Source organism: Taeniopygia guttata, chromosome Z (assembly GCF_048771995.1).
Source record: "Taeniopygia guttata chromosome Z, bTaeGut7.mat, whole genome shotgun sequence".
Taxonomy (NCBI): domain Eukaryota; kingdom Metazoa; phylum Chordata; class Aves; order Passeriformes; family Estrildidae; genus Taeniopygia; species Taeniopygia guttata.
The window spans coordinates 67187411-67206334 of NC_133063.1; the positions used below are offsets into that span (position 1 = coordinate 67187411).

An 18924-nucleotide genomic window follows, 5' to 3' on the forward strand; every position below is an offset into this window, starting at 1 on the left:
TTTATAAAACAATATAAATTTTTTTCCTAGAAAAGGACTTTTTATTCTACATTAAAAAAAAAAAAAAGGAGAAAACCAAATAAAAGTATATTATTTGGAGGAATGCAGAATAAAGATGAGCAGCTGTTTTCTTTGAGCTAAATTTAATACATGTGATAGAGTTATCATACTAGTACCAAACTGTTACAAGCTAATCTTAATTTATGGATTTGGTCAGGTCTTTGCCAAAAAGAAGATAAGGGACAAAAAATAAAACTGGCCTGCTAACAGGTCAGTCTGAGGGGAAAGACTGAAATAGTACCAGTGAAACATTATCCTTCAATCTAATTTGATAAATACAGTTCCACCACAACAATCACTGAATTTCTGACTACTCATTATATCCTCAGAATGATATATCAGCCTAGCTGATACGCATACTCTAGAGATGTTGAACACCTCACCAAATCTTCCTTTATTAAAAAAAAAAAAGTTAAAAAAAGAAAACTATAGCACAGTAATAGTATTCAATTAAGGAAAAAAAAAGGGAAAGGTAGAGGTGATACTGGCACAATTAACAGCAGCAACATGTAGCACTTCCTTGGAAAGAATTTTTTCAGATGGAGCATTTCAACTCTGATTTGGTTACTAGGCTTCCAGCCCTGCACTCAGTTCACCAGATCAAAGGCAACATTATCCATCTCAGGCTTTTCTGGTACTCTGGTTACAAACTATGTGAATACAGCAAATACGTTATACTCAAGGGACACTATTTCTATGTGGTTTACAGAGCAAAAACAAAGTAGAAATGGATTATAATCTGAGAAGCCTTAAAATAATTATTATCAATTAAGATGTTTATCATCAAAAGGAAAGACCAGATTTTTTTTCTCTAAAATAAAAAGGTGACAAACATCAGTTAAAAAGTATTTTTCATTGCTCTGATAACACAAGAGTTTTTAAAAGAGACAGGAAACATGTACCAACAGCAATGATTCAAGGTAGAGATCTGTCTAGGCTGCAACACCTGAGTATGACAACAAATACTGCTATGATCTATGAAAGTGTGAGGTCTGTGAGCAGCAAAATAATGTCAGCTAATACACCAATCTGCAGACCATTATGATCCCTTTTCTTGTCATTTTCTACTCCTGCTTTTGCTTCAGCTTCACTCCGTATTTTCTCTCTGACTGCATAAACAACAGGATGTGAAATATGGCTGGTTTCAAGTATTCACAAGCGAAGTGGCAGGCAAACATATGTACAAATACATACTCAGCTGTTTGCTAACTCCCTAAATGAGTAGTAGTTTGGAAGCTTCTTCCTCAGCAATCGCCTCATTGCTACACTTTCCTTTTCCATCAAATGGTGTAGAAAGTAGCAGTCTTGTGAAAATCGTTAAGAGCGGTGTGGAAAAAATACGAAATAACAGCATAAGTCTAGTCTATAAATGTAGACTGTGACAAAAGGCTCTGCCTGTCTATATGGTGCATGATGCACCTGCTGAAGACAGATCATGCCAAGTACACAGTGATGAAAGAAATGCACAGACACTTTCACTTTTAAGAAGATTCATCTAAGATCCTGGAACATCAGTGTAGACACTGTAAATATGTCAAGCTGTAGCTCACATATTCAAAGACAGCTTCAAAGAATCACATCTTTTTTAGCACTCACATATTCTCCCTGTAAATGAAGAGATGTATGGTTCCTTACTGAAGTTCTGAACTTAAGCCCATGAAATCATCAAAAATTAAGACATTTAATGTGACCCTAAGGAGCAAAAAGAGGGTCATATTTTATAGCATTCAGAACTTTCAGACAAAAAGATCTTTTTTCCATTAGAAAATGAGGAGCATTTCCTACCTTAAAAGAGAAATATACTCCAAATAAATAAGTTCAAAATATCAAACCTTTCCTAAATATTAATTATATATAAGGGTATGTTTTTATATAAGTAAAGTACAAGTCTTAGTTACTTTATCAGAATAAAACACATCTCATTGTGTTTTTTCTGTTATTAGTTGTTTTAAAGCTATTCAATTTTTCTGGTCATAGTAGAATCCATCATTTTGTATTATATATTTTGTGATTACTATCACCTACTTAATATATAAATATTAATATTATATTTAATATACTATTATTATTGATTATACTTAATATATTCCTCCTATTCAAGTTACTGAAATGGACATTGCTTTGCTCCTGCAATCCCAAAAAACTCTTTTAAATATCAAGCTTCAACTGAGTTGCTTGCCTGTAGGAAAAAAATTTGAGTGTGCCAAACAGTACTTTATCTTACTGAGTGTTCCAGATCTTTCACAACTAGCTCTCATCCTGTTACATCTACTGATGTTGTCTAAGATATTTTTATCAATGCTATGATTCTTCCACTTGCATTCAAATATTTTATTCAATAAAAATTGCTCCTTTATAACTCCTCAGACCACTAAAAATCAATAAATTGCATTCTAAAACAAGTTTACAACTTACATATATGTAATTATTAAAAATCTCTGCCGGCAGATCAGACTAGAAGCCCAGAGAAGCTTTGGCAGTTTGTTGAAAGGACCAAATTTTTGCAGGCAAAATAAAACAGACATCTAGGACAGAAATTAAGTTACATTTGTTGGTACAGCTTTTCAACTTGTATCTTCCTCATCGAATTCAGTTCTACAGCATAAGACTCTTAAAGACTTTTCTATCTGCCTCAAGCCCAATTTCTCATAAAAAAACTCAAAAATATTCATACTTAATTTCTTCAATTAACTTCTGAAATACAGCAGTAGTCTGCTCTCCTTCACAAAGAATACTTTGCTGAATCCCTTGGACATTGTCAGTGTTGATAAACTAAGCTCATTCCTCAGTCACCCTTCTGTGTCTAACTATATGTGGGCACAGTCTTTGAGAAATTGTGCCACTCCAAGCTATTTGTGCATTTAACCACAAGCGTCAGCAGCACTAAAGTATTCGCAGTAATTAAAGAAAATACAAAGAAAATAATTTATAAGAACATAAAATAAATACTTGCTTTGTTACCCTTCCCTGTGGAAAAGAAGCTCAAAGATGTCCTGCAGAGATGTTCAAAAGTCAGTATTAACCATTTTTAGAGTTTATTTACATCTACTTTGTAACTTGTTTAGTGTCCTAGAAAGGTATTTTTGTATGTGCTGTAAACTACTATGTTATCAAACAAATCCATAAATGCCACACCCAGCAATGTTTAAAGTCTTTCTTTCAAAACAGAGTTCATTATTTAACCATGCAAAATGCTAGTAAGCTCTAATCAAAGCAAGTTTCAGTATTTGGTGGCCTTTGTTTTGCCTCTCAAAGTCTGAGAAAGGGTTAACTTGTTTCTAAAAATTTTTAGGAGTAATACATTTATTCTTAGCTCTCTTTTTTCCCCCACTGCCTAATCTTGTTCATTTGGTACATTTCTTCATTAGATACAAAACACGCTGTTTAACACAACATACTAACCTAATAGGAGTATTAACATGGATCAAGCACAACTCTGCATTAACACTATCAGCACTACCTTTCTGCTGTGGTGCAGCTCACTCTGACACTCTTGTGTTTGTTTTGGATAAAACACAAACAGTACTTTTCATGGACATTTAGGACTAAAATGCTCACAACAGGCAATTACAAAAGGCCTAAAAGCATATGATAAACTCATACCAAACTTTGCACTAATGCCATGGCCAACAGACAGCCACATGAAACTATTCTAATAAAATAATCAATAATTCTGTCGAGTTCATGGAATCAGAAATCAGTTGAATTAAAGGCTAGGGAAAATTTGGGGTTTAGATATTTACTAAACTTGAAGCTTCAATGCTTTCATGATCTCTGCTAACAGGCAGAGCTCACAAATGTGTTCTCATAGAAAAGAAAAGGATCACCAGCACACTAAGAAAGATGCCAGGATATTTTTTATGGTATGTGCTACCTTGTGAAAAACTAGTGATCCTGACATTATAGCTGTCCTAACTCACTGAAAATTGTATCAACTTAATCTACCTTATAGCATTTCCAGAAAGTAATACAGGATTTTTTGTCATTTTGAAATTGTGTCTCCATTTGACATGCATGACCTCACTCTGTTCCATGACTGGAGTTACCAGGAGACTTGAGACTATTTCTTGTGCATGGGCAAGTAAAGTGAAATAGGTCTTCAACAGCTCCAAAAATCAACAAACCAAACTTTTTTCAAAATCAGCATTACTGATTACTGACCAAATTGTCAATTTTTGCATTTGGTGGAGGGAAAAAACAGAATGGCAATACCACATCTGTCCTTTCTGAATCTTGTTGCCTGTGGAAGCACCATTTTATTAAAAATATTCATACTGTATTTCTAGTATCTGAAATAATATGAGAAACAGAAGTGAAATATTTTAGTATATGTGCAAGAGCCAGTGATGGTTGAGCAACAGCAGCTGTTGGTAATAAACATTGTAAACTACTGTTATAATTTAATCCAAAGTGTAGATGAATTGCAGGCAACAATTTTCAATATTTTTAAAAATGCAAGCCTCTTTTAGGCCTTGTAAAAAGCTCTTATTTATTCAATGGATAATGAAAAGAGCCAAGAAGTATTTCTATGGGCTCACAGATTGGGAAACGTGGATTAAGATAGCACAAAAACAATACTTTTAAAAGTATTATAATTTTTTTTTTTTAATTACTACAGCTGAAAATGACCCAATGCCTCTCTCACTCACACTAAATAATGGCACAGCACATGTAGTAATTGTCATCTGCACATCATTGTTTTACTGGAGAACAAGGGAGAACAAGATTATGGCTTTCCATTTTTTAATCTGCATTACAGTAAAATTCTTGATTTCATCTTCAATATTTTTAAAGAAAAAAATAGAAGAACAAAATACCAACAGTCACTAACAATGATACTACAATAAATTAATGAAGACAAAGGCCTTCTACAATGGGATTACATCACTGGTGGATAAGGGAAGATGGCATCTATCTGGACTTCTGTAAAGCATTTGACACTGTTTTGCATGACATCTTGGTTTGTAAACTGGAGAGACACATAACTGACAGACAGACCACTTGGTGGATAAGGAATTGGATGGATGGTTGCACTATAAGAGTTGCCATCAAAAACTCTATGTCCAAGTGGAAAGCAGTGACAAGTATTCCTCAGGGGACAGTATTGGGACTGGTGCTGCTCAACATCTCTGTCAGTGATACGGATAGTTGGGAGCATCCTCAGCAAGTTTGACAATGTTACCAAGCTGTGTGGTGTGGTGGACCCACTAGAGAGAAGGAATGCCATCCAGAAGGACCTAGAACAGACCCAAGAGATGGGCCTGTGCAAACCTCTGGAAATTCAAAAAGACCAACTGCAGGATTCTAGGTCAGGGCAATCCCAAGCACCAAGACAGGCTGGGCAGAGAATGGGTTGAGAGAAGCCTTCTGAAAGAAAGATGTAGTGGGGTTCATGGACAAGCAGCTTACTGTGACCCAGTCATGTGCACTCACAACCTAGAAAGCCAGTTGTATCCTGAGCTGCATCCAAAGCAGCATGGGCAGCAGGACAAGAGGGGATTCTGTCCTACTGCTCCTCTCAGGTGACACCCCACTCTAGTACTGCATCCAGCTCTAGGGTCCCCAGCACAAGATGTTACCCTGAATTGACTTCAGAGTAGGGCCACTATATTGGTTTGGAGCACCTGTGCTATAAGGAAAAGTTGAGAGAGTTGGGGCTGTTCAGCCTGAAGAAGAGAAGGTTCCACAGAGAATTTAGAGCACCTTCCAGTACTTACAGTGGGCCTACACAAAAAACTGGAAAGGGCTTTTTCACAAGGGCATGCAGTGATAAGAAGGAAATAACACGCAGGAGAAGAGATTAAATACTAGAATGAAATTCTTTACTGTGAACGTGCAGGAATGGGTTGCCCAGAGAGGCTGTGGATGCCTTATCTCTGAAAGTGTTCAAGGCTGGTCTGGATGGAACCTTCTAGGTGAACCGTGTAGTGAGCAAAAACTAATACAGGCACACACATTTAGCTCATCTAATTCAATTCCCCTGCAATAATCGGAGACATCTTTAACAATATCAGGTTGCTCCGTCCTGTCAAACACGATGAATGGTATCATGGATGGAAAAATTAGCACTTCTTTGAGCAACCTATTCCAGTGTTTCACTACTCTCATCATAAAAAATGCCTTACATGTATCTAGTCTGAATTTACTCTCTTTTAGTTTAAAAATATTACTCCTTGCCATATCACTACAGGCTCTGTTTTCTTGTCCCCATCTTTCCTGTAAGGCCATTTGAAGTACTGGAAGGCCACAATCAGCTATTCCTGGAGCGTACTGCTCTCCAGGCTGTACAGCCTCAACTCCTTCAGCCTGTCCTCAGGAGAAGTGTTTTAATAAACTTAGTGTCTCTCCTCTGGACCACTCCAACAATTCCATGTCCTTCCTGTGCTGGGACCCCAGAGCTGATGCAGCACTGCAGTGGGCTCTCAGCAGAGCAGAGGGGCAGAATCCCCTCCCTGGCCCTGCTGCCCACCCTGCTCTGGATGCAGCCCAGGACACGTGTGGCTCTCTGGGCTGGGAGTGCCCATGGCTGGGTCATGTCCAGCCTCTCATCCCCAGCACCCCCAAGTTCTTCTGGGCAGGGCTGCTGTGATCTGCCCATCCCCAGCCTGTGCTGGTGCCAGGGTTGCTCTGACCCAGGTGCAGCACCTTGCACTTGGTCTTGTTAAACCTCATGAAGATCACCTGGGCCCATTCCCCACCCAGAGGAACCAGATGACCTCATCCTGGTTCCTCTGGGTGTTAGAGGCAGTTCAGGGAACACATTAAATTCTGATCTGAAGCCTTACTGCTTCTGCCAGCCTTGTTTTTTGGTGTTTTACACTAACTTTCTTTTCAGTTAAAATTAAAGATTTGCAACTGGATATAACTGGTTTGGTCTTTTGTTTTGTTTTTTCACTGAATGGAAGTCAGAAACCAAAAATTATTCCTTCTCCAAATATTGTGTTATTAAAAACTCTAAATTCTAAACTGATTTCATAAAGAAAAAAAAAAAAAACAAATTCAGTGAGAAGCACGTTAAAAAAGTTATTTAGGTAGCAGTGCAAAAAGAGCCATTGTAAAGAAGTTCTTGAGTGAATGAAAAAACTCCCACAAAGCATTACTGTTTGAAAGAAAACCTGTTATTTGTACAAGAAAGACTTGAATTCTAGATAACCCTGTACATTATTACTCCAGGTGACAGAAATTAGCCACCAGAGGGAGCCCATATATCTGCTAAAACAGACATCACTTACAGATACATTTGAGATACGCAAGTAACTTTACTGTAAATGGTTTCTAGTTCTCCATAATAAAACAACTCTCATCAATTCTTCATTTCAGATTCATTCTTATTTTTACAGATATAGATAAAAGCAAGTGAACTCTGCTGTATAAATAGCTAGAATGCACCAAACTAACTAAAATACTTTGTTATGCATTGACTTTTTAGTTTATCTGACAGTACCCACAATCTCACGTATCATAGTAACCCACAAATAATATAAAAATTATGAAAAAAGGCTTACATAGTCCTGGGGAATTTTAAAGTATTGCCTTTAAACAGATTTAAGTTACATCCAACAGTGACATCCAGAAGACAGTTTTTCTGCATTTGTTTTGTAAGCCAAGTCAGTATAATTTTTTTATACTGAATATTTAGATTTTTCTGAGGAGCCATCTCCTTCTTCAACCTAGTTAATAAATACATCCCACAGACTTTCAATATTTGTTCCATGAATTATCTTTTCATTATGAACAGTTCTCAGATGGAAAAAAGTGGGAGTTTAATCATTTAATAATGAAAAAGCAGTCCTTAACAGTGGGAGGTTTTTTTTCATTCTCGAAGACTGATATCTCACTTTGCCTTCCAAATATTTTGAATTATCAGAGTTTTATGAGTCTAAGTTACTAAAACAAATATACTAAAAGCAGTAAGCATAATTAACATCATTAGAAATCTGTGTTGCTAGTCTTCAACACTTCAAAAGTTCTTGTGAATTTATATTCTTTTGCTGCTGAATTTGACTATGCTTTCTCCCTGCACCATGACTGCTTGACAAAGACGATATCAATAAATAATTTAATACTGTAAAAGAAAATTCAAGGTGCATATATTTACAAACTAAATGTGCTATTGTTCCTTAAAATACTTCGCTTAACTTTCTTAAATACATTTGGAAATGTTTTTATTTGTCCCCAGAGAGCACAGATTTGAAGAACTGTAAAGTAGCAAATAAGTATAAATGTGTGTAGTTTCTCCATTAAATTAAAAAGTGAAGTATTACTTCTCTAAAAATTACAATGTTGTCTGACAAAACCCATGCTTGACAGCATGACTGAAAGTGTGCAATGTTCTAGGGCAAATTAGCAAGTGTCTTAGTAACCCAGGCAGTCAGGACCTGAAATGCAAGATGGAAATCCCTTGCCATGACATCTTGGCAACAGCTATTCCAAGAGGTCTGAACATCAAATTGCCACAGGTCTTTGTCCTATTTCAGACCAACTGAACTTGATACTCTGAAGTTCACACGTTTTCTTTTTTGACCTTTACTGAGAAATTGATGAATACACAAGAAACTTTCAAATATCGGTCCACATGTAATCTTACCTCAGCCCACTTGGATATCAGCATTACAGGATCACAAAAAGAATATGAAACAATGTTATGTTAAAAACATCTCACACACACATTGCAAGATACCTAATAACATTTAACAATTCATTATAAATTTTCATTATCTACTCTGGTATGTATATTCTTGCTCTAGGAAAATAAATCTTTGTGTGCCTCTCCTAGAAGACAGAACTGCTAGTGGAGAGCTCCCAGCACTGAAGGAAACAGTACTACTAATTCCTGTATTTACACACCTAGTGACTGTATATTCATGCCAATATTAAAGTGACACTATATAGGCAGCAGCTGTGAGAATGCCTTTTTATGCCAGTCCAGGAAAGTCTTACCACACCCAATCAACAGTACCTTCAGAAAGTGTTATTCAATTTGCTTCTTACTAAAGAAGCAATACACATTATTGTATATTAAAATAAATTTTATTAAAAATAGATATTGTGTATTTATTAAAATGATAATTTGGTAAGCTGAACAAACTGATGCAACTGCTCCAACATTCAATAAGCAGCTTTATAGGTATCTGCTCTTAATATGTTTATATTGAATGAAGTTCTGAAGTACAATTTATGTAGAATCACATTTTGTACAAGAAACACATAGCAGACAACACATAGTTTGTACAAGGAACTACAGCTTCTTGACCAATTTCCCTGATATTCCAGGAAACTGCATAGTTTAGTACTACAGGCCAATGAACTACCAAGCATCATGAACACAAATACTACATAGACATAACAAATTCTGCATTACCAATTTCTACAAACCATTTAATATCAAAGTTAATGAATACTAAGAATTTGAACATATGTTAAAAATACAGCACATTAATATGGATTTGACATTTCATTAGGAATGGAAATTTCCAGTTTTAAAGCCAACATTTCCTATTCTGTTATTTTTCATTTCTTACCAGGTCTTTCTTTGCCAGTTCCTTTTGACTCAGCAAATTTCTGTATTAAACTTTCAACTGTAGTATTTGTCATGTTATTAATAAACTCTTCATGCACCTTCAAAAAAAAAAAGTGATTAAGAAGTAGCTTTTGCTGTAGTTAAAATTAAAAAACCTACCCTCTAAAAAACATTACACGACTTAGAGAAATCAACAGATATTTTATCTAGGAAATCCTTCTCCTTTCTGTACTATTAGCAAGTGTGGGTACTACAGACAAAAAAAGAAATTACAGATCTAGGTTTTACGTCTATTTCTTCCACGTTAAACAACATGTGCATATATATTTTTTTAATTTGTTGGCAACATATCCCACTATAATGTCAGGAAGACAGGCAGTTTTTTCAGCCAGCACCAGTTTAGGGTGTGAACTGTTACTACTGTATTATCACAACTCCCACCTGCTTGAGTAAAAAGCATTACTGTTGTAATAATTTTGGTCTAACAACATGTTGTTTTGGTCCAACAATATGCTGACAATAGATTTTTCCAACAAGGCAGGATATGCATATACTTTAGAAAAAAATGGCAAGACCCTTGTGATGATCATTTATTAGCAAAAAACCTCAATGCTGGAGTGTAAGCAAATAAAGTGACACTTCCAAAAAAAACCCTAAGGACTGCTTATAAAAATTATTATTTAGTTTTAATAAGTATATAATTATAAAAGTATTGTGTTATTTTCATAAGTATATAATTTTTGAATCAAATCAACTTCCATCTAAACAAAATATATTATAAAAACTTCTGCTATTAAATATCTTTTGCTCATAAAATCCAAGAGTATAAAATATTTGGAAACTTCTCAGAGTGATATAATTTCTAGTTCTAATTAGAAAAGCAATATCCTAATTCTGTGTGAAATGAGTGCTAAATTAATATCCAGAAAGCAGAACTTAAAAATACACTAAAAATACTTCAACTTTAGAATTCTTCAAATTGTCCTAATATTTTGTTTTCCTGAAGACAAAATTTATCCAGTCTTATTCTGTAAACTTTGTGATACTGAACTTAAAAATGGAACAGGAAGCCATGGAAATTTGACCTTACGTTGAATTTCACAAAGAAATATTCCATTTAGTTAAGAAAAAACATAAAGCATGATCCAAATATAGTATAAAAATACCTCTCCTATTTGTAAATGAATTTCTTTTATGGTATTTGACAATGACTGTATAATCTCTTTCATTCGAAGAAGGTGCATTTCTTCAATGTCTTGAAATTTCTGCAAACAAATATAAGCAATTAATCATAACTAAAATATTAAATATTAAATTTCAATAATTAAATGTGCTAACATGAAACAATAAGAAATAAGCCTCTTTTTTTCTCCATATCTTAAACCTAATAATTACATTTAAGAAAGTATGGTGGAGAAGTCAGTTATGAAATAATGTACTTTAGAAAGCAAGCTATGATTTCAGAATCATTATTGAACTTTTTTTACTTCCTTTTTGAACTTCCATCTAACCCTTTAAAAAAATCGGATCTATTTCTACCAAAATATGCCTAGAAAGTGTTCAAGCTTTCTCTTTTCTCCAGAACTGAAGAGTCTTGTTTTTTCATCTAAACCAAGAAATTTTATGTCTGGATATGTTTTGCACTTCCTTTTTAGAACACTAATAAAGTCTTTCTCTAGTTAAATCTATGTTCTCTGCTTCTTTAAATATAATTTGTTTGATCTTTAAACTCATCATGCATCATTTTTACAGTACATTCCTTTTTACCCACACTGTCAGCTGACAGCCATTTTAAAATCACTTCCAAAGTTTTCAATGGCCCTTTCCTGGCCAAAAATCAGAACTAAAAATGTTCTCATCCTGCCCAACAGTCAACCATAACAGTCTTGAAATCTTTGTTTACTTCTGCTCTTTCCTAGTTCTCTGTCTATTTCTGTAAGTACCCTTTCAAGTGTGTCCAAACTTTGGCGCAACACTTAATCCTCTCTCCAATTTGCACGGGGTTCTGTAAAGATCCCAATCTCGAACCTCTTGCTACTCTGATTCACAAACATGACTCCAGGCATACAAGACATGTATCTCTAGCTTCTTAAGCCATCAAACATCTGCCATACTTATGTACCTCTGTCATCACTCAGGGAGATTAAAATTATTTTCTTCAGCAGCCTTTATCTTAATTATAGAAGATACATCCACTGTATCTTATCTCATCCTCTGTAGCCTACCCTATGATTTTACTTCTTTACTGGACTTTGTAAGACAGATTTCAGCTAAACCAACTGATTTTGCACTGAAAGAAAAATACTTGCACTCCTCACTCAGTGAAAGGTATACTGAATTACGACAATACAAGATGTGCTTCACACAGAAGTGGGATTCCATATAATCATGGATGTCATTTTTCCTATCACATCACCTTTAAAGTAGCCACTGAGAAACCAAAATGTGGATGCAGCTACACCATTATACTTAAAATGAATTCCACACATACATTTTTAATTGTCAGAATAACAAATTTCATTTCCAATATGGACAGATGTGGAAAGTTTACAACTGTCCATAATAACATTAAGTGAAAATTTAAATTTTAAGTAAAAAGATAGCTACAGTTAAGGAGCTAAATGTGGTTTAAAATGTAGCAAGACATGGTATATGCATTGATACAGAGAACATGAAATCTTCCAGAACACAGTCTTTTAAAAAACCCCAGAAAACTGAACAGTTATAATGCCTTTTCATAACCTCAGGTAAATCCTGGGTAAGCATTTTAAATAACTGCAACTTTAGTGTTTCAATGGAATAATAATGAAAAGCCACAATGGATCCCAATATTAAAACTCCTGTAAATGAGTCCAGGGTGCCCAGCAATTCAGAGGATTTTCCACATAAACACAATGCATATACAATACTTCCAGAAGTTCATATTGCTTTCCTCCAAAAATTTCTTCAGAACACCTTCTAGAGGGCCAGCACACCACTGTGTCATTGAAGGACATGCTGTCACAACATACATAGTCAGCTTTTGTCTTTCAAACAAATTTTAGTTTTTTAAAATCTTTAATTTCAGATGGCTTCAGAAATTAAATAGAATATATTAACTGACTTCAAAGGTAACTCATTTAATGCAACACTTACCTGTGCTGTTTCTGTCATTTTCAGTTCAAAATCAGATTTATATGCAGCATACTTCTCCACATACAGTTTATAGGTATCTGTCGCTTTTTTAGATTTAACTGCTGCCTATAGATCAATATAAAAATGTGGCAAATGTCACATACAGGTTAAGTTACTATTAAAAGAAAGCCTAGGATAATCTCTAAAAATTGTCAGGGGCATACCAAAACAAAGAGGTATCATAACAAAATTTCAACACCAAATATCTCAGATAAGAACAATTAGAGATTTTCCTATACATAAATCATGCAAAAGTGTAACAAATTAACTCAATTAAATCCCTTCTCCTTATATGAAAATATTTATTAAAAAATTAGTTTTTAATCAAATTTAATTGCTGAAGATAACTTATTAACTCTTGTCAAAACAACAATTTTATATTTGCAACAGCAAAACAGGAAAAAAGAAGGGTGAGAATACAGATCAAAATTACAAGTGCAATACTGAAAGAATCAATGGCAAAAACCACATGACAGTGAAGTTTTCTTCAAAATGAAGAAGGAAACTCAGAAATATGGGAGTTACATCAATGCATTAACAGATATTTGAAAGTGAAACTAATGCAGAACATAGTGAAGGTCAGATTTAGGCAGGTCAGTGTTACTATTAGTAGTCCTTTGGAGATTTATACTTTTCATTATTTGTTGTTAGTAAACCAAAATCTTCTTTCTGGGAGTTAAGTAAAACATAAAACAAAATGCAGGAAAATCTCAGTATTACACAGAAAACAAAACTAAATGAAGTTGCTAGTATTATTTGTTGCCAGTAAACCAAAATCTTCTTTCTGGGAGTTAAGTAAAACATAAAATAAAATGAGGACAATCTCAGTATTACACGGAAAACAAAACTAAATTAAGTGACTGATTGTAGTAGAGAAAAAGTTATTTTCAAAGCTTACAGAATGATGCACGAGGTGAAGTTTTTCAACCCTTTGATAATCTATTTCCAAATTAAATGCCAATGAAAATCATCTTGAACACTATGTTCTTTCCTAGCTTCTTTACTCAACATGCTTACTATTGCTCCAAAATTTCCCATCATTTGTAATACAAAAGTATTCCCAAATTGTTAATGACATCAGTAAAGAGAATTGTATATTTTCTATTTGTTCTAGTTCTGAGTAGCCCTCCTCCCCCTTGCAAATCAATTTCATCTGTCTAATAAAAACTATTTTTACTTACAATGATCTGTAAAGCTGTATGCTATCTATAATTTCAAATGAGTTAACAAGAAGATGCCCTCTGATAAGAGAGAAAGAGAGAGATTCTGCAATTTCCAAGAGAAAAATAACAGATAATCATGAGTAACAATATACCACTAGCAATTCAAAGGAATAGGAATCAAAACTAGTTATTTATCCAGTTACAAAGAAAGCCTAAGTAGATCTTAGTCATAAAGTCTTCTAAACTCAGCAGAACAGAATGTGAAAATAAGTAATGTAACAAAAATATGGATTATTCAGAAAAGTGGTATCAAACCTATCACGTTATTGTCCTGAATTTTACTTCATGCTTCTCACTCATACACATTTACACAGGAGAATCACTGAGAAGCACACAGTGCTATCATGTTTCCCAACTGCCATTTACTATGCTGAAAATAACACACACTCCCTGAAATCTTGCTTTTAAAATTGAGACTGCTTTGAAGTGATTCCATATTTAATCACTGAAAAGGAAGGAAATGTCAAGCTAAAAGATGTAAAAAGGTTTTGTTGTTTTTTTTCTTTTTTTTTTTTGTAAAGCATTTTTAATTGAACCCTTTGTGCAAGGGAGTCTGGCAAAATAAGAACATTCTCCTTTTACCATCATGTTTAATGATGAGCAGAATGGCAGTATTACATGTTGAAGAGCAATTAAAAATCCAGGTACACAGTAGGACAAAAAAAAGATAAAATACATGGACACTGTATGATTAACTAGTAATCTCTCCTGAAAATAGGAGAGGTACAGCAATTGCTAGATCTGTGTTTACAGTATGTGACCAGATTTACAGTGTGTGAAAGAATAAGGATTAGTCAACTGATTTTTTGTTAAATCGCTATAAATAGAGAAGTTTACATGTCAGAGAACAACAGGAAATTATTATGCAAGTTAGTATTAACTTCCAGTTGCAATGAGACTTGCAAGGTCTCAGATACTTTACTGGAGAATCTAAGCAGGTATCTCTCCAAACATTTGTGATAAACTCTTAGTACACTGGTGCAGATCCCTTGTTTTGTGAGAAAGCAGTAAATCTGTGATTTTGCCAGTAAACAGTTTTCATGTTTGCACTGAAAGTAATATATCTATTTTCTACCAAAGAAAAAATAAATTAATACAATTTTTGGTCACTCTGTTTACAAAATAGCAAGTGTAAATTTTAATAGAGGCATTTGAATTTGAAAATTTTGAATAGACGTGACAGTGTCAGTTTCCTACTCCCACTGGAAACATATTTTAAGTACTTGCATTCAAGTACGATTCAATGACATGATTGTATTTAAGGAAGATGTATAAAACAGTTAAAAAAATTACCCTTCTCCTATAGTGCTTCCTCTTTCCTCCTTCTCATGCAGACATCTGTCATGATGAACATTTTTTTGTTTTCAAATGAACAAGGATAATGCTACATCTTAAAAAGCCTTCTCTCAAGTCAACCTTTCATACTGAAACTCTATTTACAAGAATTTAGAAAAATTATACTTTGAAAACACTGGCAAGAAAACATCTGCCAACACACATCTGATTCACATCTAGAATCCAGCATGAACAGTCATTTGAGACAGAAACTGGGGGGGGAAATGCTACTTTTATACAAATATAAAACAACTGAAACACAGTCAACAAAATAACTTTTGTCATCAGTGAAAAAACAATAACCAGTGCAATCTTCTCCATCAAGACAGGACTAAAAGTGATCTTCTCCATCAAGGACTAAAAGCGAAAACATCGTTCTAACAAGAACAAAGTTCTACACAGACCATTTAATTGAAATGGAAATAGCCAGGGGAATCATGATTTAATAAGAGACGTTATAATGAGAGACAAGGAAAGGTGACTTCTTTTCTCTACTCGTTAGATTCTTGGAAACAGGAAAAATTACTTTTTGCCCAGCAGGTCAAAGAAGGGGATCCTTCTCCTCTACTCAGCACTGCTAAGGCCCCACTTGGAGTAGTGTCTATTTCTGGAATTTTCATTGTAAGTGAGACATGGACATACTGGAGACAGTCCAGTAAAGAGGCATGAAGATGATGAAGGGACTGAAGCATCTCACCCATAAGAAAAAACTGAGACTGCTACAACTGTTCAGCCTGGGGCAAGGAAGCCTGAGGGAGAATCTTACCAATGGATATAAATACCTGAAGGGAGGATACACAGAAGACAAAGTCAGGTTGCCTTCAGTGGTGCCCAATGACAGAACCAGAGACAATGGGCCCTAACAGAAATCACAAATGGTCCCCTCCCTCTGAACAGCAGGAAACACCTTTTTCCTGTGAAGGTGATTGAGCCCTGGCACAGCTTGCCCAGAGAGACCATGGGATCTCCATCCTTGAAGATACTAGAAAGCAGTCTAGACAAGGTCTTGAGTAACTGGCTTGAGATAGCCCTGCCTGAGCATGAGGAATAGAGAGGATATCTTTAAGAGGTCCCTGTCAACCTCAGATATTGAGTGATTCTGTGAATGGATCAACCCCCCATCAAACCCAAGGACAGTACTAAATATACTCCAAGATACTCATCCCTTGAGTCCCTGGTCCATGAGATTGGAACATTTTAAAACAGCAGTGAAAGCATTGATAACATTTTCTTTATTGAACAGACTTCAAATACTCATGCACTCAGCTACTTTATCTCTTTGCAGGGGTAACACAATCAGTCCTGAATTCAGTTACAGGGGCATTGAACATTCACATAAAGAAATATATTCAAAAATGCAGGAGATGCTACAACAATTGGGCACAATTTCTGTTAAAGCTACTACACAAAATTCATTGGATGCAGGTGTTTACAAAGTGAAGAATTAGAACTACAGTAAGGTAAAAACAGACAAGGAAGTAAGTGTAAATAAAACATCTCTAGATATTTACGATATCATGCATATTGCAAAATAGTCAGAACTTTCAACTATGTTTAACCCTTTCTGAGCATTCCACTTTCTAATACAAGGTGAACATGCAAGACAATTATTAGTACTGTGGGAAATTGAAGGATATAAACTTCCACAGATACAGGGGGGTTTGATCTGCAGCCTTGGAAAGAGCTTGGATTTATGTAAAAATAAAGTTCACAGACATTAAGTAGAAAAATCATAAACTTATGTCTCTAGTTGTAAGTAAGAAACTGTATTGGGTAAGATGGTGAAGGGTCTGTAGTATAGAAATTTTATAGAGCAAGGTAAGAGTTTAAAAGTTGTAATGGAAGTATATGTGTGTACATGTGATAAGAGCCCATTGGGTAAAAGTATCCGCAGTGCAGTAGAAGTGAGTAAAGGTGATAGGTTAGAAAAATAAAATAAACCTTGTGCAACTGTCTATTGATATAGAAAGTTATATACTGTCTTATAACAAAGAACTTGTGACTACTTTGAGCTATGGCTGATGGCTTGCTCCTTTAAAATCTCATGGCCTCTGAGACTGATGTTTATCTGAGCAATAAATCGTTCTCAGCCTGATGGTCATCCCATTCCTTCATTAAATGTGACAATAATAAAATAGCACAATTAAAGCAAGATGTGACAGCTACCTTTTCAATTTCTCTCTGTGTTGCTCCTTCCTTTTTCAAGCGTTCTTGTTCCACACACTTTGCATTGTAGTTTTCTTTTGATTTCTGCAAGGCCTGAGTGATGCTTTGAATATTTTGCACTGCTTCCAAAGTTCCTGAAACATCTTCTTTAGTCTGCCAAATATCACATGGTTGTCAAAACCAAACCATTTTAATTTTAGTGTTAACAAGTCATTGGACATACATAAGATATAGAATTAATAACCTTTTTATAAGCTTTGATCTGTTCATCTCCATACTTGTGAACTTCTTTTATTAGCTCTTGTAATCTCCGCACAAGATCCAAGTGACAACTTGCTAGTTTTTCTGTTGAGGTTTTGAAAACATCCCAAACTGGTGCAAATGTCCTGGATTGAGGAAAATAATGTTAATCTGGCTTTTTTTCTTTCAGTTGGCTATTTTTTCAGTAGTGCTACAGAATAATCAGTAAGTTTACAGTTCACTTCTCCTCCTAAAACTGAAATAACAGAACACCCAACAACTGCCATAGATTCTTATTAAATATGCTCCCAATGTACTTGGCATCCTATATACTAATTTTCCATGTATTATGTTCTACTTGTATTTGTTCTAGTAAAACACCCCAAATTTAATTTAATGCTATGATGAGCACACAATGATGCCAATTATCAAGATGGTTCAAGAACAGCTTAAAATTATTTAACAAGTAGTAAATATTACTATGTATATACTTTAAAAGTGTGATCAAATCAGCAATTTCTTGGTTAGATACATCTCTAGTTGTCTTACATCATTGCAGCCACAAGATAAAGGAAAAAATATTGGCAAGGATTGTCTGCCACTAAAAAAGATTTATTGATTAACAAAGATGAATAGAGGTGGGATCATTTCTCAGATTCACATTTCTGTGCTGAATGGACTTTCTCCAGCTGTTCTAAAGATATAATTCTGCCTTGCTATTCTGGCTAATGCTGCTAAAAATCAATACTAACCCTAGGCTTTAAAGCTCTTATGTTCAAAAGTTCTATATCTGCCCGTTAGTTTAAAGACCATCAACAACTATTATCAATTTATTAACTGATGAAAGCTCCCCACATTTCTAGACTATAAATTAAAAAAAAAAATCTAGTTTTTCTCAGAAGTCTGAGCTTTCATTGGCCTAATCTTTCTAACAGAAAAGTATCCATTAATCATTCTAGTTTTTAAAAACATACCCTGTGTATAAAACTTCCATTTAACTATTGAATAAATCTATGGAAAAGTCTCATTCTGAACATCTCTGAGAACAGGTAAGACTCCAAAAACCAGAAATAAAAAAACCAGATTTACAGGCCATGTGTTCTCTCCAAAATAATTTCCATAGGCTTGAGAAGACATAATAGAAATAACTATGTCTGAAAAGAACTCTGCTCTAAACACAAAGGAAAAGACAATTTATCTGTGTTT

General features: G+C 34.7%; 1 protein-coding gene across 9 annotated transcripts in view; it reads right to left on the reverse strand.

Annotated features, from left to right (window-relative positions):
* The window catches only part of FCHO2 (FCH and mu domain containing endocytic adaptor 2), an 81919-nt gene that overhangs the window by 47324 nt on the left and 15671 nt on the right, over window positions 1–18924 (reverse strand). For all 9 annotated transcript variants that reach the window (XM_030259086.4, XM_072922080.1, XM_072922079.1 and 6 more), the window contains 5 exons: window positions 17723–17864; window positions 17479–17631; window positions 12716–12820; window positions 10747–10845; window positions 9582–9678 (listed from right to left, as the gene is read on the reverse strand). In XM_030259086.4, the coding sequence (XP_030114946.4) occupies window positions 9582–9678; window positions 10747–10845; window positions 12716–12820; window positions 17479–17631; window positions 17723–17864 (596 nt within the window). The remainder of the gene's footprint in view (window positions 1–9581; window positions 9679–10746; window positions 10846–12715; window positions 12821–17478; window positions 17632–17722; window positions 17865–18924) is intronic.